Source organism: Ahaetulla prasina, chromosome 1, assembly GCF_028640845.1.
Source record: "Ahaetulla prasina isolate Xishuangbanna chromosome 1, ASM2864084v1, whole genome shotgun sequence".
Taxonomy (NCBI): domain Eukaryota; kingdom Metazoa; phylum Chordata; class Lepidosauria; order Squamata; family Colubridae; genus Ahaetulla; species Ahaetulla prasina.
In genome coordinates this window covers 92,880,104-92,903,865 of record NC_080539.1, presented here as the reverse complement: position 1 = coordinate 92,903,865, position 23,762 = coordinate 92,880,104, and the positions used below count along the sequence as shown (strand labels likewise).

General features: G+C 38.5%; 2 protein-coding genes across 7 annotated transcripts in view; one reads left to right on the top strand and one right to left on the bottom strand.

The window, feature by feature from the left end:
- The window catches only part of SERAC1 (serine active site containing 1), a 30,819-nt gene extending 13,933 nt beyond the window's left edge, over window positions 1–16,886 (bottom strand). The window contains exons 1-11 of one of the 5 annotated variants that reach the window (XR_009153401.1): window positions 15,551–16,458; window positions 13,969–14,060; window positions 10,300–10,336; window positions 8,934–9,070; window positions 7,919–8,008; window positions 6,754–6,885; window positions 5,931–6,052; window positions 3,546–3,674; window positions 2,319–2,432; window positions 969–1,131; window positions 73–223 (exon numbers count right to left, since the gene is read on the bottom strand). Coding sequence is in view for 4 of the 5 variants with exons in the window: in XM_058168730.1 (XP_058024713.1) it covers window positions 73–223; window positions 969–1,131; window positions 2,319–2,432; window positions 3,546–3,674; window positions 5,931–6,052; window positions 6,754–6,885; window positions 7,919–8,008; window positions 8,934–9,070; window positions 10,300–10,336; window positions 13,969–14,060; window positions 15,551–15,600 (1,217 nt within the window). In the remaining variant the exon portion in view is untranslated. The other 4 variants (XM_058168707.1, XM_058168716.1, XM_058168730.1 and 1 more) reach the window with 4 other exon arrangements.
- A 108-nt stretch (window positions 16,887–16,994) lies between these two features.
- Window positions 16,995–22,672, top strand: GTF2H5 (general transcription factor IIH subunit 5). 2 transcript variants are annotated; one of them, XM_058168650.1, is made up of 3 exons: window positions 16,995–17,149; window positions 18,297–18,352; window positions 22,133–22,653. In XM_058168650.1, exons 2-3 carry the CDS (start codon window positions 18,318–18,320, stop codon window positions 22,311–22,313), a joined length of 216 nt encoding a protein of 71 aa, XP_058024633.1. In that variant the 5' UTR covers window positions 16,995–17,149; window positions 18,297–18,317; the 3' UTR covers window positions 22,314–22,653. The 2 variants fall into 2 exon arrangements, with proteins under 2 accessions (XP_058024633.1, XP_058024642.1); XM_058168659.1 differs by having other exon boundaries at window positions 17,025–17,173; window positions 22,133–22,672.
- Window positions 22,673–23,762: the final 1,090 nt, after the last annotated feature.

Genomic DNA, 23,762 nt, shown 5'->3' with positions numbered 1-23,762 from the left:
TGCTAAACTGTGTTTACAAATAAACCTGAATTACAAAACAGGCATCATGTAAATAAAATAGAGCTTGCTTACTTGGTTCGACATTGTGGGTGTAAAATGTATACACCATCTGGGTACTTTTCTTGCATCACTTCCCTGTCCAGATTAGCCAAGGCTCTTGCAGCGTGAGAGGATTCCATGACACGTGGAGACTTCATCATAGCTGCTAGTATAGAAACCCATCCTAGCATTGAATTAAAACAAAACATTGGTGTCATTGATTGTTATCTACTCGTATGCTTTATTAATGAAGGTATATTTAATGTAAGTAATAAATATGTAGGAAGGTGTGGTTCTATATATATATACTGACTGCATTTCACCACATTTTCTCTGGCAATTCTCTGCAAAATTATTATTTGTTAGCAACTGGAAGTCTACAAATTTAATTTCTCCTGTTCATGTCTCAGGATATGGTGTAAGACTGATTATAACCAATAATTCATGCAGCAATATCAAGGCAGACAGACAGACAGGCACACCATGCCACTCTATGGGTAAAATGTATATTGTCTACTCAAACTTTCTGCTATGAAAACCCCTCCAGAAATAAACAGTCATCCTGTCAGGAAAACCTTTGTTTTAATCATTCATCTACTTAATTCATTAATTCCTTCCCTTTTTTGAGAGGGATCCTAAATAGAAAAATATACTGCCTCACAAACTAGAGAAGTGTAAGTAGTTTCTGATCATTTCCTTTTTTCCAAAGATGAATTCAATATACACCCATGTATAGTTTCTATGCTATGTTCAACCAATGAGAATATATATTTAACTAACTGAATGTATTGCCTGGAATATTAAATAATTAAATCCCAACTCTAAAGCATTGATTTCCAAAACCCTATAACTCTTGTAAAGAAAAAAACCACAAGACAAAATATTTTAATAATTCTTTTCCAATTAACAACAAAGGGATTTGCTATTACCTGCACGTGTTATCGATGCATGAAGACGTTCGTCTAGTGCCATATTTCCAATTATGTGAATGATACTTCTTTGTATTTTGTGAGAATCTCTATGAAGGTGATACAACTTTTGCAGGAGTTGAAGTCCCTTGTTTGCTTCAATTTTATTACAATGGCTAGGGATCTGAAATGATACGGGAATAGCAGTGATGAGCTGCACTTAAACAGTGTGCAAATCAAGTATAAAATTATTTCATGCACAAAGAGTCACGGGGATTACCCGAACACTGAAATAAAAAGTGACCTGAGAATGTCTACACTGTCTATATTAATTAAGCACAGGCAGTACAGTGCTATTTCCTCATAACGTGACTTACCATATTTTTCGGACTATAAGACGCACCAGCGTATACAATGCACCTTAGTTTTTGGGGAGGAAAATGGGGCGGGGGGAATTCTGCCTACCAGGTTTCATCTGGCTAGTGTCCTTAAGCTGGTCAATTCAGCACATTAGTTCACTCGCTGGTTTTGAGGTTGGGGCTGGTTGGGGCTAAAAAACAGCTTCTAAAGCACAGCTGATTGTCGGAGGGAACTCCAGTGACTAAAGCAGGTGAAGCGCAGAAGGGGTAAGAGAAAGCAGCAGCTCTCCCGGGTAGCCATTTTGGGCACCGCGCGTCATGTTTTCAGCCTCTAAACACATCACGTTTTCGGGTGGCGATCGGCGGCAATGTGCTTTGGTGATCCTCGCAGCCTTGAAGGGCTCTCAAATGGGAGCATTTGGAAGCTGAAAACATGACGTGCAGAGCCCAAAAACACAAGCCATTGCCGGTGGCAATCTCTGCAGCCAGGAAGAGGACGCGCGGAGGCCGAAGGGTGGGGGCTGGCAGGTGGGCAGGGTTACATTCGTAACATACATAAGATGCACCCAAATTTTCAACCACCTTTAGGAGGGAAAAAAGTGTGCCTTATACTCAAAAAAATACGGTAAGTACAATAGTACCTACACATTTTACAATCTATCTTGGGTTTTTAACAAGGCTTGGGCAGGGATTTTCTCTTCATGGCTTTACCTTGGGTCTGAGAGGGCTGCAGATAGCTGAGTTCAACTGTTTACAAAGTAGCAGCAAGTGCGGGTAGAGGCAGAATTAATAGTGCTAAAATTAACTGATTTGATTAAAGGGACCATTCATTTAACAGGAAAATATTTCTTTCATCTATTTGAAAATGAAAATCATAGCCTATTATCATGAACAATATGAATGATTTTCAAACTCCTTGATCTTATTTTCAGCTTGTTGTCCCTACCGAGATCCAAAGAGGGCTCCAGGCCCAGACTGAGAAATCTCCGGCTAGGTGTTTCTGCTGCATTACCTTGGAATGTTCCACCAAAGCTTGCAGGCAGAAGAGTTCCACTGTCTTTGCCGGTATGGTACTAAGACTTTCACAATATGGAAGCCCATTACCTCCAAAACACCATAAGCCCCCCTGGAAGAAAAACAAGTTGGAAATTAATTTCAGAACAACAGAATTAACAATGTAAAGTTTGTTTACAACAACATTTCTACAACAATGTGTAGAGTTTTGTCTTTTTAAAAAAATTAAGCACAAAGAGTACAGTGTATCTAATTGGTCAAAGGAAACAAGTCCATGTCTCACTTTACAGAAAAGATGCTGTAACTTTGAACCATTTTAAAAATACTGACCAGCAAGACAGAAGTATCACTATCATAACAGCCATTGGAGCATTCTTGCTACTAACAGTACTTTTCAGGAAAATTACTCAAAGGGATATGAAAATTTAATATTTATAAAGAAACATTTTATTATTCTGAAGGCAAAAAAATTTCCAGTAAATAAATCCCAGTAAGAATTTACTCTGCATTATCAGTCAATTCAAGGAACTGATATAACTGTAATATGTAATCAGCTGGAAACAAGCAAATATTTATTATCGTCTTCTCATTCCTGCTGGCTCAGACCAACCCTCTAAATTAGAAACATACTGCCATGACAGAATAACAGTTGAACTCGTCTTCAATTTACTTGAGAAGTAAATAATAGTAAAAACCAAAGGATAAAATCATGGTATCCAATATTTCATTTTCCACCTTCAAATACATTCAGAGAATATGTCACTTTTCATATCGAGGATTTAATATATAATATAATATAACAACAGAGTTGGAAGGGACCTTGGAGGCCTTCTAGTCCAACCCCCTGCCCAGGCAGGAAACCCTACACCATCTCAGTCAGATGGTTATCCAACATTTTCTTAAAAATTTCCAGTGTTGGAGCATTCACAACTTCTGCAGGAAAGTCGTTCCACTTATTAATTGTTCTAACTGTCAGGAAATTTCTCCTTAGTTCTAAGTTGCTTCTTTCTTTGATCAGTTTCCACCCATTGCTTCTTGTTCTACCCTCAGGTGCTTTAATAGATTTATCTCTGGCTTCATAGGCCAACAAATCAAAAGACCCAACATAGTGTACAAAGCTAAAATGCTGTAAAAATGCAAACTAAAACTGGAATCGCAATTACAATACATTAAGGAGGAAACATACAAACAGAATGCCAGTTGATTAGAATGTTGAACAATATACCTTTTGGGCAGCTATGGTCTGGCTGCTTTCTCTTAAAGCTAAAGAGGTAAAATACTGTACACACTGGTCAAGATCTGTTTGAGGTAAAGATGCCAGTAGCAGTCGAAGTTCATCTTCTAAGCAACAAGTCTGAAATATGAAACCACAAACATTCCTGTTACTCTATCTTGTTGATGAATGAGTCACATCAAAAAAACTAGGATTTGTAAATGTTTTTATAGTACGAAGCATCATGAGTTTTAGTCTATAAAGTTCCAGATTAGGGATGCAATCCCTTTCTGTGGAGACCATATTCCTTCAAGCATAATCTGATTAGGGAAGTATGCTTAAGGTGGCAGGGCAGAAACCAGAGGATTTTTTTTTTATTTGCATTTATATCCCGCCCTTCTCCAAAGACTCAGGGTGGCTTACACTATGTCAAGCAATAGTCTTCATCCATTTGTATATTATATACAAAGTCAATTTATTGCCCCCAACAATCTGGGTCCTCATTTTACCTACCTTATAAAGGATGGAAGGCTGAGTCAACCTTGGGCCTGGTGGGATTTGAACTTGCAGTAATTGCAAGCAGCTGCTGTTAATAACAGACTGTCTTACCTGTCTGAGCCACCAGAGGCACAGACATAAAGTTTAACTCCCACCAACCACCTAGCTAACTATTTCTCTCTCTTTCTTTTTCAACAGTTCTCAACAGTTTTCAGCAGTTCTTGTGACATATAAAGGATAATTCACATAGCAAATTGAGCTGTTTGCTTGAAAAGGGTATTTGAAATTAACTGAGAACTATCTCGTATCATGGGGCAGGATTGACAGCACGTGGCCCTCTGCACCCTGAGTTTCTGCTGCCAACATTCAGCAGCAAAATAACAAAATTTCAGTGGCACAGTTTCAGGTAAATTTTAGTTCTTTTAGGCTAGGGCTGTGACTTTCATTGGAAGCAGTTCAGAAAAAGTCTTGTGGAAAGCAGCTGCAATCACAGACATGAACTGGCTTTATATTTCTTGTTCCGGAGGATCTCTTCTGAATTAAATCCAAAGTGTGGCACAGACTGATTTTAGAGGGTTTTCAGAATAAGAATGGTAGAGCTTGCCTCTCAGAGTCTTTAATTCCTCCAAATATTGATCTCTTCTACTACTGTGCATGGGAAAGACAGTAGTCCTGAGTCCTCTTACTGCAGTTCCCATTCTTACACTCCACAAGGCCAAGTCTGGGGTTTTAAGATCATGACTTTTATTACTGTGCCTCCAGTGAACTCCTATTCAGGGCAATAGGACAACTTGCCATAGCCAACTCGCCACGGGACAACTCACTGTGGGACAATTTAACAATTCTATTTAATTATTTAAAATAAAATTGTTTTAATTTTTGCCATTCACATTTCATTTTTTCTCTTCTTTTGCATCCTTTCTTCAATGATTTTATTCCACCCTTTATTTCATATTAGTGTAACTTTTGTCCTGCAGCAAGTTGTCCTGTGGCAAGTTGTCCCACAGTGAGTTGTCCATGGCAAGTTGGCTATGGTGAGTTGGCCGTGGTGAATTGGTCACAATAAACTCCCTACTCAGGGGGGGATCATAGACCCCCTACTCAGTAACTGATCTCCCCTTCCAATGACACCCTTGGGCTCTTCCTCACAGCCATATTCACGAGCTTTCCACCCATCCTTGAACCTGGAGGAAACTATACTGGCATACTGTAAGTTGCATTGCTCCCACAATGTATAACTCTATCACACATCACCAAGAAGGCCAGGCAGGGTTGCTGCCCTGAAACAAACTAGGGCAGAACAGTTTCAAAACAGCAACTGTTGGATGTCTTCCACCTAGCATGGACTACTGGGGTGGGGGGAAAGACACCTATTATTCTCCTGAACATGATGCCCTTGAGGTGGCTAGAGGTTCCCTTGACTTTTATCCTTTACTTCTGACAGGACTTTCAGTCTCCCAGGAGATCAACGTCCTATGAAAAGATTTCATGGCACCTAGAGGGCACTATGATTACTCCTAGAATGATATACTTAGATAAAACAACTTAACAGCCTCAGGGACTGGCATTCAGAGACCGATTAGAGATACAGAGCAGAGAAGCTCAAATCAGAACAGAGTCCTCCGGGTTATTGTGCCTCTGGATCTTTCTTGCCTTTCTCCCTCCCGAGACTGATTTCCTCTGGGAGTCCTTTCAGTAAGTCAAAGAGCATCTTCTCTTAACACTTGATTGGGGAAGGTTGAATAAAAAATGGATTTTAAAAGTACGCCTGTCCATATGGATGCCTTCCGGCAATTGCATTTTACTACCTACTCCGGTCAGTTCCCAAGTATTAATTTTCAAGTATCTACATAAAAGAAGCTGCTGCAATAAAGGTTGATCAGTTCTTATTATACATACATCTTTTGGATTCAGTAAAAGATGCGGAGGCAAGAAAAATCTCAGATCAACATCTTTACTCCGAGCTAAAGCAATGGCAGTTCTCTGGTCGCTTGTTTGGGCAACAGTCCTGTACTGATAATCTGTACTAAAACAAATGTAAAGTTAGGATTTTCACTAATCCGAAATATATTTTTAGTAAAAACTATATAAACAAGCAATACATCTTTGCAATTAAAACCCCAATGAGGATGAGCTATCTGTTTGGAAGGGACTACCTACCTAGGGATGGCAGAGAAAAAAAATCCCAATTTTGAAGAACAAGGACAGGGTGGGGAGGGGTGGATTTAGCTGAACGCTATTAACAAAACTCTTAACACCTGCAGTGTGTTTTGTGAAACAAAAGTTGCCAGTTTAATTTCAGAGTCCTGTGGACAGCAATAGCATTCTTACAGCATTTCCAATAGGAAGTCTGAGCTCTCACTGTAAAACATCCACCCACTGGTTCTTGCTGAAGTAAGATATCCGAATTGAAAGGATTCTACTGTTTTTAAGTGATTGTGAGTGTCCAGTTACTGTCAAGTGTTAGCCTACCCTTTAATTGAAATTCAGCAAACCAAAAAACAAACACGTTGAGGGTCCTAATCATTGAAGGGTTCTCCAGCCCAAGCTCCAATTAAAATAAATGGGTTCCTGCATTGTTCCTATTTCGCCTGTGGAACTTGTATAAGAAAGGTTTCCCATATATTTTGCTGCTATCGGTTGGCTATTCTTTTCATAGTACTATGTAAGAGATAAGAGCCAACAGCAAGAACTCTGTAGCTATCTTAATAGATACCATTACCATGCCAGTAACGATTAGCGGCCAATTCCTGCACAGCTTGTAATCGGACCATTTTATCATTTGATTGACTTCTTTTCACAAGCAGCCACAAGGCATAATCGCGCTCTTCTGCATCAAGTGTACTGAAGCGTTCTTTACCAAACATAAAATAGAACATGATTATTATAGTCACTTAATTTCCATCTTCGCATTATCAGCAGCACCGTAACTAAAAATCATATTTTTAGAGTAACATTTTAAAGCATGCAATTTCCTGGATCCACAATTAGGTGGCAATACCTAATGGATCTTGGCTAATCCAACAAACTAAGCAGGTAAATTCTTGGATGACACACCTTCAGAGAACACTAGATCTACAGTCAAGATTGGGTTACAATCCCAGAAAAAGATAATTGTTAAAGTTGTCAAGAAAGCTATTCATTAGTATCAAGTTTGACTTGAAGATTTTTTTAATATAAACGATTGACCATTCAATTGAATGAACTGCTTTGAATCTGGAAACTGAGGTTTAGTGGCCATAACCAATGAATAGGACTTGGCTCCGTACAAAATTGTAACACAAGGATATATATCGTACTACATTTAAGTATCCAAAAGTTATTTTTGCATCCTAGTAAGAACACTGTGGATCCCAGAGCAGGAAGGACCTTCAAGTTAACACCTGTTCAGTGCAGGAATCCAAATTAAATCTTTCTTGCCATATGGCAATCAATTCTCTGCTTGAATGCATCCAGTGAAGCACATTACTTGACTGAACAATTGGCTCTTACTATTGCCCTGATTTTAAGCCTAAATCTCTGAATAAACACTGACAAGATATTTTATTTATGAAATAGCAATTGGCTTAAGAATCATAAAACATTTAAGCATAACTAGCATGTTCAGAGTCAATTCCAAAGACTAAAGTCACTGTTCCAGATAACAAACATCAGCCAGATCATGGCAGCTTTCCACTTTAATTATATATATATGACAGGGAGAAATTTATTGATTTCCCAATATGCAGAAACAGCATTGGGTGGAGGGAATGGAAAAAGCTACATCTGTTTAGTTTCTGCTTGTATGAACACTTAAAGGTAAAGAGTTTCTGCTTTTTTAAAAAAAAACACAGTTTTAGATTACAGCAAGTTGACAATGACATTCCTAAAGCTTTTACCAAACCTACCATCAAAGGGCTTTTGGAAAATTCGAGCATGCATTTCTATAATTTTCTTGGCTGCTCGGTGAAGCTTCTTTCTCACTTGATATATAACTCCTACAAAAGCAATAGAAAGTTCATTTTGGTCAAATGATATATTGTCCGTCCTTATACATAGACCAGAGCAGGAAACCAATTCTACAGAAAGAACTGGAACTATATTTGAGTGAGATGGGCTATAGTAAACAATTTTGCAAGTTTGCCTGTGCTTTCTCTTCCCTCCCCCCTACGACCAGTGAGTCAGGGAAAACTTAGCCTAAGTCTCTTCTGAATACCATACTATCTCCCTCCCCAGGGACAAAGGAATGCTTCTGAATATTTGCTTCAAGGCCATCTCCCTGGCTCTCTACATATATAAATTCCTGTTAGATTCAGCAGAAAGAGAATGCCACTTGCATAGTTCCTAATACTGCAGCCTCCCCTTCGAAATAAGGCCTCCCCTTGAGGCTCTGATTGGGAAACGGTGCATCACCAGTCAAAAAGAAATGTTACTGATACCAAACTAAATACTGATCGCCAGCTAAGGATCAAGTGTTGACTTGCTTTCAGAAATGTCTGAGAATTGCTAAGAATGGGCTATCTGTTGGAATAGGAGAGATATCAGCAAATCAAGCTTATGATATGGATAGCCATACTCTATTAATACAATTTCTTAATAATAGACACAAGGAGGAAAGAAAAATATTTATTCAACTGGATTTAAAAAGAATATAGAAAACATCCTGGTCCTAGCTGAATAAATTTTTCAATAGAGGAGAATATTAAAAAATGAGAAAAACATTCTTATGAGGGGGGGAAAAAAAGAAAATCTGGTAAAGTTCTAATAATAGAAGAAAACATGAGTAAATTTCTTCCATAATCTCCAGTGTAATGTTGTTCCTTATGCATCAGGATGAATATACTAGTTTTTAATTGGTATTTCTTGTATTCAAGCTATGTTTCTAATTCATTCTGTTATCAACAAAAACCTACTTTTTCTTACCTTGATAGTCACTTTGGTCTAAAGAAACTGTTTGTAAGTAGATGTAGGATTTCAGTTTTTCTTGTTGTACCACTTGGGTATCAAAACTGAATAATTTTCTTAAAGTCAGAACTTCATAAGTAACAAATATACAACCACTTAAAAAAGCAGAAGACAGATATCAGTATAAGCATTAAAGTACAAATTTAAACCTGATTGCAATTAGGTAGAAAATGAACCCATCCCTATTTTCTAAAATTTTAACTTCTGATCCAAGCTGGCAATTCTTGTCCATAGTTTTATCGACTGAAGAATTTCCTCCTCTTGGTGGGGAAAATGTGAAGTTCTACATATGCTGCCCTGAACTCCTGATCAAAAAGAACATGTCAATCTAACAGACAAGAAGAAATATATTGATAGAAGATAATATTTGTCGTTCAGGGCTGAAATGAAGAATCCTTGGTGCTCTCTGAGCTTGATTGTTTTCTTGCAGATGTTTCATTACCCAGGTAACATCATCAGTGCTAGAAGAGAGCAGGGTTTTTCTCTCATTTTATATATTATAAAACGAGTATATCAAAGTGAGAGCAAACTCTACCTATCTCCTTCTGGCACTGATGTTACCTAGTTCAGGCAATGTAAGAAAACTACCAAACTCAGAGAGCATCAAGAAGAAATGACCCATAAGCAGATCTCTCTTGATTCCTCTTGATATCCAAACTAGGCAAATCAAGATATGCTTGTGGGATACGCTTTCCTTGCTATCTTCTAGCCATGGTCTATCCCATAATCATATCCTGATGCTAGAAAGTAGCAAGGCAGTAAATCATGCAGAGATGGAGCAGGAAGAGTATTTCAGATCAGCACAAGCCACTAAATTATCATCTCACAATCTTTATTGCTTTATAAATATAGGAAACAATAAGTAAATACATGAAACTGGGCAAAAAAACACAATCTGCTTCTAAATTTAGATTTCAAATAAGGAAAGGCAAAACTTGTTTGTAGATTAAAAACCAAGAGAAAAGAGGGGAGGGGAGGGGAGGGGAGGGGAGGAGAGAATTTTTTTCAAAACTCACAATTTCTATAGTTTTTAGGAGTGACCGATTCACAAAGCTTATATTTAAGGGCCCAAATTTTAAATGATAAAATAATGCAGGAATTGGCTGTTATTATGTAATACACTAAAGAGGGTCATACTTAATTCTGTACCTGCTTTCAATACTAGATAATACTGTCAACATTACCATATACACAGCATTTAAACAGTTACAACATACTATATATATTCACCAGAAAAGCTGAAAAAAATAACACATTAAACACCTACAAATATACTTTAGTTTTATTCTAAAAACAAAATGGATGTTTGCCAATAAAAACTTACCCCAGAATAAGTGAGCCAGTTAACTTCACAATTGTTCCTTAAAAATTAAAAGCTTAGTATCACTGCATGTGCAAAATAGATGTTTTAGTACAAACATTACATAAATAACGAGTTGTATACAGAAGTTAGGCTAAATGTACTTAGTTATTATTAAAATAAATATATGTGAGTCCATTTAACTTCTAATTTAAATATTCCTTATTTATTAACTGTTTTTATGCCAACACAATAATAAAAGACTCTCAGAAGTTCTCATAGAAAACTAATACAAAACAAGCCCCATGCAAAAATAAAAACACTGCTGCCATAATTCAAAGAGAACAAAAAGATGGTAATACTGAATTAAAATAAATTAGGGGAAGGCTCTACAAAGGAATTCAATCCTTAACAGCTTGTGGAAAATCAGCAAAAAGGGAATCAGACCGATCTCCATAACATCAGCACTGCAACAGAAAAGCAGCGCCTCCTTGTCTCAGCCCCCCGCCCCCCAAGTTCCTGAAAGTGTGGGATGCATATCAGTTTCTGATTGCTATAGCTAGTTGGTTGGATCGCAGATGGCTGGAGAATGTGGCACTGAATATACCCAGGTAACAAGCCATGAAGGCAGGGATGAAATGTAAAATATGTTACTACCTGTTCTGTGGGCGTGGCTTGGTGGTGGTGAATGTGACTGGGTGGGCATGGCCAACTTTTTTCTTTTACTTTTAAAAGCATTTTTTCTACAACCTCTTCAGCCAAGGTTAAAAAAAAGCTTTTAAAAGCCTCTGATGATTCAGCTGAGACGCACGATAATTAGAGGCTTTTTTTTACTTTTAAGAGCGTTTTTTCAGCCAAAGAAAAAATGCTTTTAAAAGTAAAAAAAAAAATACTCTGATGATCGCGTGGCTCAGCTGGGCATGGGGGGGCAGGGATTTTTGCTACCAGTTCTCCGAATTACCCGCCGCCATCGCTACTGGATTGGGTGTTCTGGTCCGAACCGGGAACATTTCACCCCTGCATGAAGGGCTTTATAGATCAAAACTGGCACCTTAAACTGGATCCTGAAATCAACTGGCAACCAATGCAAGGTCCACAACACCACGAAAAACTCCCATACTTGGAGCCCAAAAGTGTACAATTTTCGAATATTTATAACCTGATGGATGAGCAGTCTAGACCAGGGGTCCCCAACCTTTCAGACCTCAGGGACCACTAAATTCATAATTTTAAATCCCATGGACCACTAATATGATCTACCTAATGACCGGCTGGGTGGGTGTGGCTAGGTGGTCATGTGACTGGGTGGGCGTGGCCAACTCAATGTCACTCACATCGAGGGGCATCTCTACTCACCCCTCTCCTGCCAGCCATGCCTCGCCTGCCCTCCCGGGCTCCTTAGGGCCCCAACAAGAAGCAGTTGTTGGAGCTAAGCAGCCACCACGAGAAAGAGTTGGCAAAACAGCTGCTCAGTTCAAATTGGAGAACGAGGCTCAGCAGAAGCACCTCACTGAGGATTAGGAGCATAGGCTTTCCAAACAGAGGCAAGACCTGCGGGAGTGCAAGGCCAGGTACCAGCGCCTGGAGGCTCAGTGGGCTGAGATGGTCAGCCAGTTCCAGGCTATGAGGCAGTCCCACTGGAACAAGGCCCTCCGGCTCCTTGCCACCAACGGCACTTCCCTCCAGCCTTCACCCAAAGCCCTGGAGCACCAGGAGGTTAAAGCAGACCTCAGGTCGGAATTTCTGCCCCCCTTCAACCCACACAAAAAGACCCTGAAGGGAGAGACTCTATGCAGCAACACAAACGTTCATTGCACGTATCTGTCCCACGGGCCATAGTTTGAGGATCCCTGATTTAGTGCAATATTTAAAAAAATGCAAATAATTTTTCTGTAGACCACCAAAAAATTTTCAGGGACCACCAGTGGTCCAGGGACCACCAGTTGGTGACCACTGGTCTAGACAGATAAGAGCAGGAGGTAGCGTTATCAAGCCTTTAAGCCTCAGGTAAAGCCCTAAATAATTAATTTAATGGTAATTTAATTAATTCCTATTCAAGGTTATGCAAAACTAAGTCCTACTTCTTAGGGAGCAAGTGACAGCTCTGTGTAAGTCTAACCAGTTAAAAAAACGTTCTATAGTTGAGACGATGCCCACTCAACTTGATGAAATTATTTCTGGGAAGCATCCTTTAGATGAGCACACACAATTTAGCAAACTAATCTGGCAACAAAGTTCAAGTTGTGAATTAAGAATTTACTTCTGAATAAACTTGTACAAAATTAGATTTACAACACTGGTTTCTCCCATTAGCTTTTTATATATGTATGATTCTCCCACCGCCATCCTGAAAAGTTTTAAATTATGGAATACATATCATTGGATTCATAAAATATCCTAAACAGATTTCATCATTGGAAATCATAGTTTCATTTATATTACTACTTCCAAAAAACAAATGGTACAGTATTAATTCTTACAGATGATTTTATCAACATTTTTCTATCTAAAATTTCTATCACATCTTTTTTAGATGGTTATCATTTAATATTATGTGCTGGAAAAATACTGTATTTTTCAGAGTATAAGATGCACCTTTCCCCCCCCCCCAAAAAAAGAGGATGAAAATCTGGGTGCGTCTTATACTCCGAATGTAGCCCTGCCCAGCTTTTCAAACGGAGATTTCAGAGGCTAAAAAAAGCATCAGAAACGAAGCTTCAGAAAAAAAGCCCCAAACAGAGCTTCAGAGGCTTTTTTTCTGAAGCTGTTTTGGAGGCTTTCAGAGGCAGAAAAATGTTTTTTCTGAAACAGAGTTTCAGAGGCAGAAAAAAAAAGCCAAAAAAAAAAAGCAAGGCACAGAGCTCACAACCAAGGAACCTGTTGCTAAAATTCACCTCTGTGAACAGCTGATTCCGGGAGGCCAATCCACCTGCCAATCAGCTTTTTTCTTATTTTCCTCCCCAAAAACTAAGGTGCATCTTATACTCCGGTGCATCTTATACTCTGAAAAATATGGTAAGCTTTTCAATCTGGTGTTTAGAAAAATATTCAATTCATTCTTAAATATGGCTTAAATATTTAAATAGTGATGCAGAGCAATGTCACTAAGATCCTGCTCAGAGATCCTACCTTCAAATAGATTTTATATTTCCATTGGTATATATATATTTCCTTTTACAGGAAAAAAACCCAATAAATCAAAAGTTCTTCATCAGTCCTATGGAATGGTGATAAATATTTTTCCAAAGGCTATCTCTAGGAAGAATATAATTTCCACCCCTTATGGACTTTTTGTGTAAAAAAAAAAACATGATTTATGGTTTTGATGATTAGACAGATTATAGAAAGAAGAGAATCATGATGCAGCTTTAGAGAAATAGCTTAAATCTTAATCGTACTTATCACCGATATGAAGAAAATGAGAAACAACTGCTTCATATCTTTCTCTATCCTTTTTTCTTTTCTTTTCTATTTGCATTTTTAGCCTTTTCTCTTTTCTCTTTCTTTTTTCATTCTATGTTAGTTTGTATTATTTATTATGCTTAATAAAACTTTCAAATAGATATATATATAATTTGCCTAGGTAGACAAAGAAGTGATGTGCAGCAAGCTTCAAATGATGAATTTATCTGGGATATAATTCAAATAAAATAATGATAAGAGTCAGGTTTGTAAATACAGAATTGCACTTACTGATATCTTTCCATGATTGATCAACTTTCCACGTTGAACCTAAAGTTCCTATCTTTCTATAGCAAAAAACACAATAAGCAGCCAGAGACATTCTGTAAAGATACAAAAAACTGATTTAGCACATCAACAGGATTTTAAAAATTATTTTATATATTAGTTATGCCCTAGTCGAGGGGTCCCCAACCTTTCAGACCTCAGGGACCACTAAATGCATAATTTTAAATCCCACGGACCACTAATATGATCTGCCTAATGACCGGCTGGGTAGGTGTGGCTAGGTGGTCATGTGACTGGGTGGGCATGGCCAACTCAATGTCACTCAGATATTGTTGGAGCTAGGAAGCAGTTGTTGGAGCTAAGCAGCCACCATGAATTGGCAAAACAGTTGCTCAGTTCAAATTGGAGAACGAGGCTCAGCAGAAGCACCTCACTGAGGACTAGGAGCATAGGCTTTCCAAACAGAGGCAAGACCTGCGGGAGTGCAAAGCCAGGTACCAGCGCCTGGAGGTTCAGTGGGCTGAGATGGTCAGCCAGTTCCAGGCTATGAGGCAGTCTCACTGGAACAAGGCCCTCCGGCTCCTTGCCACCAACGGCACTTTCCTCCAGCCTTCGCCCAAAGCCCTGGAGCACCAGGAGGTTGAAGCAGACCCCAAGTCGGAATTTCTGCCCCCTTCAACCCACACAAAAAGACCCTGAAGGGGGAAACTCTATGCAGCAACACAAACGTTCATTGCACGTATCTGTCCCAGGGGCCATAGTTTGAGGACCCCTGATTTAATGCAATATTTAAAAAATGCAAATAATTTTTCTGTGGATCACCAAAATTTTCTCAGGGACCACCAGTGGTCCATGGACCACCGGTTAGTGACCACTGCCCTAGTCTAATACATAGCATTCTTTCCAAAAACACACATTGCAAGTTTAGTATAGGATTTCATGATTGTAAAAAAACAAAACAAAACTCCAAGTGTCTTTCAAAGGAAAAAAGAATTATATCATTTTCCAAACTTTTTGATACGGGAAGCCTTTCCCTTCTGAATTTAAATGAGAGATGCAATTCATCTTACAATTGAAAATAATATATTTTGCTTTACTGTATTTTTTTATAAGGTAATTATTTTGGCTGTCCATCTACACTGGAAAAAAGAGAGGTTCAGAGACATAATGAGCAATTCACTGAAATCTAATAAGTTTGCTGCCAATCTATAGAAATATTATTGGAACCATAGAAAATGATTGGATCTTAATGATAATTCTGTGCAAAGATTCACTACACGGAATAGAGCAGAGAGACCAATCAAGCTTTTTTGGGCTAAGGCGTTCTACTGATATGATATCACTTGATTCAAAAAATCCTGTGTTTCCTCCTGTTATACCACTAACTCATGCTGTCAATACTTCCCTGCTTATTCCATGGTTAACTTTACCACTTTACGCAACTAGCCCAATTTGGGGAGTTTGTATGTTACACTTAATATTAACTAGTTTTGCTCAATAACCTAGGGTAAAATAAGGCAAGATGGTCCTTAGTTCATTAACCACAAATGTATTTGTACCCTATGACTATCATTAAATATTGTACCTTAGAATTCTCGATGAACGTATCTTTTCTTTTATGTACACTGAGAGCATATGCACCAAGACAAATTCCTTGTGTGTTCAATCACACTTGGCCAATAAAAAATTCTATCCTATTCTATTCTATTCCAAATTTTCAGTATAAATCTACATGTTTGAATAGATCTGGGGTTTTAATAAATGACTCACTCAAAATACTTAAAATACATGAAGATAGTTTTTTTAAAAAAAAATAACTGTATGTTGTAACAATTTTTAAAAGCCATAGGACTATCAAAAATAAACGAAATGCCGTGCATAAGCGCACAAACGTGCCTACCGTTCCTGTCATATTGTTTCATTTCATTATATCCAATTAATATAGTTATTACATACTTATGCTTATATATATGCTTATATATTACATAGTTATTTTCATGCTTATGCTTATATATACTGTTGTGACAAAATAAATAAATAAATAAAAATGAAGCTTTCTTTGTTGGTGAACATGCCATCTGACTTCTTGGAAAACAACAAGGCTGCCTGACCATTTCAGTTTTGCAGGGACTTGTAGCTCGACCTGAATAACTGCCTTGCAGATGTTTCTGAGACCAGATCCAAGAGCGTGGGAGGGAGGGAGGGGGTGACTAATTTCATACTCGAAGAACGACGTTCACTAGGACAAGAAATGTTTTATGCAGAAAAGGCAACTCCTGCGCATCTCTCCCTACACCCTCTGGAATAAAATAAAAAATACGCCTGCAAGTAGACCCTTTGAAATAAAATTGCAGCCGCGGCTCTGCCGAACGTAAGGCGCCTTTTAGCCTTTAGCGAACGTGCAAAAAAAAAAAAAAGATTGCAATTCGCAAACAGCATAGAATCAATGCCCCGGTTCTCCTCATTTTAGGGCAGGGGTCTCCAACCTTGGTCCCTTTAAGACTTGTGGACTTCAACTCCCAGAGTCCCTCAGCCAGCAAAGCTGGCTGAGGGACTCTGGGAGTTGAAGTCCACAAGTCTTAAAGGGACCAAGGTTGGAGACCCCTGTTTTAGGGGTACGCTCTAGTCTAGGCAAACGGACTTTATGGATAGAGTCAAGTCTCATCATTGCTGACTACAGCTATCGTTATATAATAATGGACAAATGAGTTATACGAGCATCCTTCGCAATATTACTCCTTAATTCAGGGATCTCTCCGGCCAAGCAAGGCAGGTCCTCCAGCCCCGACTTCGCAACCACGGACCAGGCTGGCCCAAACCACCGCTCTTCTTCTTCTCCTCCTCCTCCTCCTGCCGCCTCCTCCTCCCCTACCTGCCCATCTCGGATCCCCGTCCCACTGTCAACGACGAAGCCTTGCCATACCGCCCACGCTCTGACGTCAACGCGACCCACCTGACGTCACCCGGAGCGCCGCCCTTCCCAGGAGGCGACCCAATCCAAAGACAATATAGAAGGAAGGCGCCTGCGCGGTGGTGGCTCTTGCCTCTGAGTCTGCGCTCCTTCCGTCTCCCACTTCTTCCGGTCGGGGGGGCGGGAAACAGGAGCGACCTGGTGTGTTCGTCGCCAGGGCAACGTTGCCGGACGGGTGAAGCACCATTCGGTGTCTGGTTTGCTTGAACTTGAGTGGGTTTTTTTTCTTCTTGGAAGGTCTTTCTCTTTCTTTCCCAATTTCTCCCTCGTTTACCCTCGTACCTCTTGCATTAAAGGGTTGCCTTTCTGCAGAACAACGTAGACGTCAGCTTTTGGTAGCGTAAATAGTTGCCGCTGCTCTCTTTCAGCTTAGTTTTATCCGGGGTAGTTTCACCCTAAACCTCATCAGTCTGGCCGGGTACGATGGGAAGTGCATTTGCAACCTGCCTGGAAGATGCAGCTAGTAGGGCTACCAGATGCTCTTGTAAACCATACGGTTTCCTCCCCTCATTAGCCTCAATTAGCAATAGCACTTAGACTTGTATACCGCCTCACAATTGTTTTATAGCCCTCTCTAAATTGTTTAGAGCAGGGGTCTCCAAGCTTGGCAACTTTAAGCCTGGTGGACTTCAACTCCCAGAATTCCCCAAAGCAAAGCTGGCTGGGGGATTCTGGGAGTTGAAGTCCACCAGGCTTAAAGTTGCCAAGGTTGGAGATCCCTGATTTAGAAAGAGTCAGCCTATTGCCCCCAACAATCTAGGTCCTCGTTTTACTGACCTCAGAAGGATGGAAGGCTGAGTCAACTTTGAACCTAGTGAGATTCGAACGGCCAAATTGCAGGTAGCTGGCAGTCCAATGTGAGATTGGGGCTACCAAATCTGGGCTGCAAAAATCTCAAGCATAGGGTAGATTTTTCTCTATATCTTCATTGCCATCTAGCTTGAAATTGCATCTTGAAATTGTTGAACCCAGATCAAAAATCTCCACAAAATGTAAAGTGACTTTGAATGAATGTGGATGTTATTCTAAACAGGTACTACAATAAGCTAGATATAAATATGCCCAGGTTCAAGATAGAAGTAGCACATGTTATTGATAAGGGCTTTTATTTTCCTTTTTTTTAAAAATTGGAGCATATTAAAATATTGAAGCGCATTCAGAATAATATTAAATAATTTATTACATTCAAAGTTACTATGTTAATTAACTGTACAGACCTATTCTCATTGACGACTTGAAAATCAGTAAACCTGAATTCAGCTTAACTTTTGCTCAATTGAACTCAGGACATTTGTATTGATTTTGTTAAGTTTAAGATTGTGCCATTTTCTACAAATATTTTTTCCGTTTGATGTTTTAGGAATCTGACCTTGTGAAGAATATGGTGAATGTTTTGAAAGGGATACTTATAGAATGGTAAGCAAAAATATATTGGCAATGCAAGTGCTACCCCAAGCTTGTAAGAAACTTGGTAACATGGGCAGGAAATGTTTATGTTGTGACATAGCTACAAGAAACACTGAGTTGTGATTGTACTATAATCAGCACGTGAAATAGCAAAAATAGCATGCTCTTATTTTAAAGGCATATGATCAGGAGTGCTATTCAGCAGGTTCTGACAGGTTTTGGAAAACCAGTAGCGGAAATTTTGAGTAGTTTGGAGAACTAGCAAACGCTATCTCTGGCTGGCCCCAGAGTGGGGTGGGAATGGAGATTTTGCAGTATCCTTCCCCTGGAGTGGGGTGGGAATGGAGATTTCGCAGTATCCTTCCCCGCCACATCCACCAAGCCATGCCCACAGAACTGGTAGTAAAACAATTTTTAATTCCACCACTGCATACAATGTTAGTGAAATTATTCATGTAGCCTATTGTTAGTGTATTATTCATGTAACCTATAAACTGAATATTTGGTATGCCTAATTCATATTATAAAGATGGAGATTATTCTGCCAACAGCCTCATTTCATTATTACACTTAAATTTAACTGGCTTAACTAGTCTGTCAATATTGTCTCTACTCTAATTTCTAAAGGTGTTACTTGTTTAAATTCCAGATTGTAAAGAATTCACTTAACCAGCAGAATGGGCTGAGACAGCAATTACTATCTTCTGCTAGTACTTTCCCCTTTATGTAAACTGAATAATGCATGTACAGTTTAATATTAATTTTGTGGACCCTAGGCCTCATGATTAGAACCACTAAGACATGGTTCTAAAAATACCATATCCAAGCTACAACATCCAAACTATATCCAAGCTTCCAGATAATCACTGGAGGGTAATATCAAATTAAGGGAGTTGTGCAACTATTTGCTGCATCTAATGGTCTTCTAATTTTTTTAATCCTGTTTAGAATTCATTAAGAACACACAGCAGCAAAAACAAAATGGGGAAAAATGGATGGGTACTAGGTTTTTTTAAAAAAGATAAATAATAAGACCCAATTAAGATGGAAGTTAAATTCAGAGAAAAAAAGGCTTTGAAAGAAACTAGAAGCAGCCAATTGCTTTCAGCTCAATTATTTAAAACCAATGCCTAATGTAATTCTAGCTACCTACCCACTATATACCCTAGATATCTAAATCTAGGTTGATTTGTTTTTTCATGCATATTGAAAAAATTCAGTCCACAACTTGGATGGGAAGTTTACATTCCTTTACTTTTTTTCTTACAGCCAGCTGCTGTAAGATTCCAGTAAACTTCTCCTTAGTATTTAATTTCAAAGGAAAGGAAGTTGTTTTGGTTCAAAGATTTGGCCAGCTAGCCTTTTAGTCTACTACAGATAGAGGTGTTTACAGTATGATAGTAGATGTATTCAGAGAATTTCTAGCAGTTTGCGTTACTATGTGGCTGTGAAAGAAAATGAATATCTTTCTTAGGCCAGTGATTGCAAAAAGAAATTCAAAGAGGTATTTTACAAAATGCATTAGCACAATCCACTTTTCCTTGAAGTACTATAGCAGCTGTTTGTGTATGAATATACAAATAGCATTTTTGGGACCATAAGAGAAGTGGCTACACATGCACATTCAGGCAGGGACAAAAATGGACAGCTTTCAAAACAACCATATGAGCCTTGTTAAGGGTGCAGCTGCCTTAACACTTGAAGAAAGAAAGATAAGTTTGATAGATTTACTTCTCCTTCCTCACAATCTTCCAGATTGGAAAATGTTATTTCCCAATGAAAAAATTTCTATTCTGAATTGACCTTACATTGAAAACTTTAGATATTTGATCATCTATTTCCAAATTTAACTTCTTTTTTGATTATATAAAATCTGATTATAGTCACTGTCACAAGTTAATCTCTTCTAATTCAGTGTTTTAGCCTAGTTTCAGAACTACAGCTAATAAAATTGCATAGTGAATGGATTGTGCTATGAAAGGGATATTTGGAACATAGCTCTTGGATTCTTCTTGCATACATAGTCCCATTTGATAATAATTTGTTGCCTTGCAAGTATTGGGATCTTAATATTAAACTCAAGTTGTTCCTGAAGGATAGAATTGATATTTCTCTTTGGTTTATGGTCAGTGGAATCTGTAAGATTCAGCCTTTTGCTTTCCAATACAGGTAGTCCTAACCCCTTATTCAGCAACCATTCAGCATTATGACAGTGTTGAATGAGTGGTACTTACAGCCTGATGTCAGTTCTATTGATCCCAATACTAGCTTACATGGACAACAGTTTCAACATTCTGCAATCACATGTTTACTATTTGTGACCTTCCCTCTGGCTTCCCACAAGCAAATGGGAAGCCAATAGGGAAACCCAGTACAGAAGGTGGCAAGTCACTCTGGTAAGTCTCCTGCATCCAGCAGCAGCCAACCCCACACTGCCCTGCTTGCACTACCTCAATTTCTTGTGCACCCTGCAGCAACTACACCAGGTCCTGCTCTACTGGTATCCTTCTATTCCCTCCCCCACCAGGCAGCAGCCACATATCAGCCTGCCAGCTTGTTTGCAAGCTGCCTAGGAATTGCTGGCTTCCCCACTGACTTTGCTTGCAGATCCTCACTTAGTGACCCACAAAGCATCTTAATGATGACAATGGGGGTTGCTGGGATTGCCATCACAAAGCATGACTTTATGCTTTATGACCGCTCCACTTAACAACAGAAATTATAGTCCCGATTATCTTTGTTAATCAAGAACTATCTGTTTTACATGAAACTGTTGGAAATTGTCATTCAAGAGACTGGGCTAAAAAGTCATCACTATGCCCTTGATACTTGTACTGTATATATTGATCTTGAGGACATATTAAAAACCACATTTAATCATATTAAAAAATGTTTATCTGATTGGATGAAACATCTAGTTGAACATAATCCCAACTGTTTGCACTCAATTCCAATAGGTGGAATACATTTATTCTATTTGATTGTGGTTTAGCGGTTCAGCCTTTCTTGGATAAGATTGCACTCCTCTGAAAATATCACATTTGAAGTTGGCAGTGTTCCTTGGCTTGTATTCTCCTGCTGGAATATATCCATGAGAAGGAGCAATCTTTTCTGACCTTGTAGATTTTACTTGATGACAAGACTTTGTTACAATTATTCATGGCTTAAATACTTCCTGGATAGAACGTTAGGTTATATGCAAAGCTAACCTTGAAAAGTATTAGAAATTGCAGTGACTGCAAAACATATGGACTAAAGTAACCAGAATATGTTGTACCTATTTTACTAAATTCACATTTGCTCCCAGTCTTTTTTCATCACTGATTAAATTTAATCTTCACAGCTTTAACAGTTTTGGTTCCTATGAATCTTAACATGCAACTTCAGTGCATTTTGTCATATAAACACCTGAGTTTTCATCTACCTAAGTCATAGCAGATATTTTTTTGAAACATGGTAGAATCTATGAAATATCCTTCACAACTGAAGGTGGCCAAGATCCACACAGTATAACTTTGGATATTTGGACAGGATTGGATATTTGGGAGAATCCTGAAAATACTTGATCTCTTTAACATATTAGAATGTTTTCATAATAGTTTTCATTTTTTTCAATCTCATCATGTTTTATGAATTTCTGCTTGGTTGCTTTATAAAGTTTAGGACATTTAATGCATTTCATAAATGTGGTTTTATTGTATTATCTTGAGATTTGCATTATAACTATTGCAAGCTTAATTAGTTGAAGTGTTATGTGAGATTATCATAATTTTATCCTTGTCCCCACAGTGACCCAGCCATGAAGCAGTTCTTGCTGTACCTGGATGAATCAAATGCCCTGGGAAAGAAGTTCATCATACAAGACTTAGATGAAACCCATGTCTTTGTATTGGCTGAAATGGTTAACTTCTTGCAAGAGAGAGTGGGAGAATTAATGGACCAGAACTCTTTTCCTATTACACAGAAATAAAAAACGAGGCTGGATATGGATACACATCGAACTGAAAGCCTGTAAATTTTTCTGTGAATTAATTTAAGGCAGATTGAATAATAGTCACTATGAGAAGTGAGCTACATACATATCAAGAATTCTCTTCTATTGTTTTCAGTTTCATCCTGTCTATTTTATTTGCCAGTGTAAATTATTATAGGATTTGAGATTCTTTAGGATATTCTTTACGGAGGTGAGTGCAATGTTAGTATTGATATTCAGTTGCTCTCTGTAATATTCCCTCATAGAAGAAGCCACCTTGAAATACAGTATGGTTTTAACAAAATATGAAGGAGTTGTTTTTTTATATTTCCAAGGAAGGTTCTTAAATTTTGTAATTTGAATACTCTTCAAAAAGTATACAGTCCTCTGCTTGCAACCACAATTGAGCCCAAAATTTCAGTTCTAAGCAAATGATTTTTGTCTCATTTTACAACCTTTCTTGCCACAGCTGTTAAGTGAATCATTACGGTTCTTAAGTTAGTAACATGGTTGTTAGGTGAATCCAGCTTCCTCATTGATTTTGTTTATCAGAAGGTCAAAAATTGTGATTGCATGACGCCAGGACATTGCAACCATCATAAATACGAATCAGTTGTCAAGCTTCTGAATTTTGATCACGTGACCATGGGGATGCTGCAAGGGTCATAAGTGTGAAAAATTGTTGTAAGTACTACTTTCAGTGCCATTGTATCTTTGAAAGGTCCCTGAACAAACTTGTGTACTTTGAGAACTACTTGTACATTAATAACGTGCAGTCTACACGGCTCAGCTGGGCATGGGGGGGAACAGGGATTTTTGCTACCGGTTCTCCGAACCACCCACCACCATCGCTACCGGATCGGGCACTCCAGTCCGAACCGGGAGCATTTCACCCCTGCACTGCCCCATTTCAAATTATAAAACAGGACAAATAAATAATACAATAAAGATGAAGACAAGAAGATTGCAAATCTGAGCGACAACCCCTAAACATATAAACATAGCCAGTGGGCTCCACATCACTCAGCCCAAGGCTTGGAGAACAAAAGATTTTAAAGGCTCCTTGGGATGCCAACAGAGTGGGAGCCACTCAAACCTCCGGGAGAAGCCAATTCCAAGATGGCAGCTAAGATATCATTTTGAGCTGAGCTTTATTTTTAAGTTTTAACTAAATAGTAAAACTTTATAGAGTAAAACATTTTATATCATTACTATAAAGCATCTTAAATAAAAATGATTTAACATTCATCAATGCATGACTGTTCAGACATGCAGTACTGTCCTATGCATATTCTAAAGTCCTACTGTACATCAATATCATTTTACTATTCATGGAATGATACTTCCAAGTAAATATTCATATGCTTGGATTGGAGATAAGGGCTATTGACTTGGAACCAGGCTAAGAGTTGCCGGAAGTATCTATAGAAATTGTTCTCCCATTTT

What these genes read in the sequence shown, in the direction of transcription:
- GTF2H5 (XM_058168659.1), top strand. Translation starts at nt 18,318, where the DNA reads ATGGTGAATGTTTTGAAAGGGATACTTATAGAATG. An exon ending in AAAGGGATACTTATAGAATG is followed by an intron (nt 18,353 to 22,132) that starts GTAAGCAAAAAT and finishes TTGTCCCCACAG; the next exon opens with TGACCCAGCCATGAAGCAGT.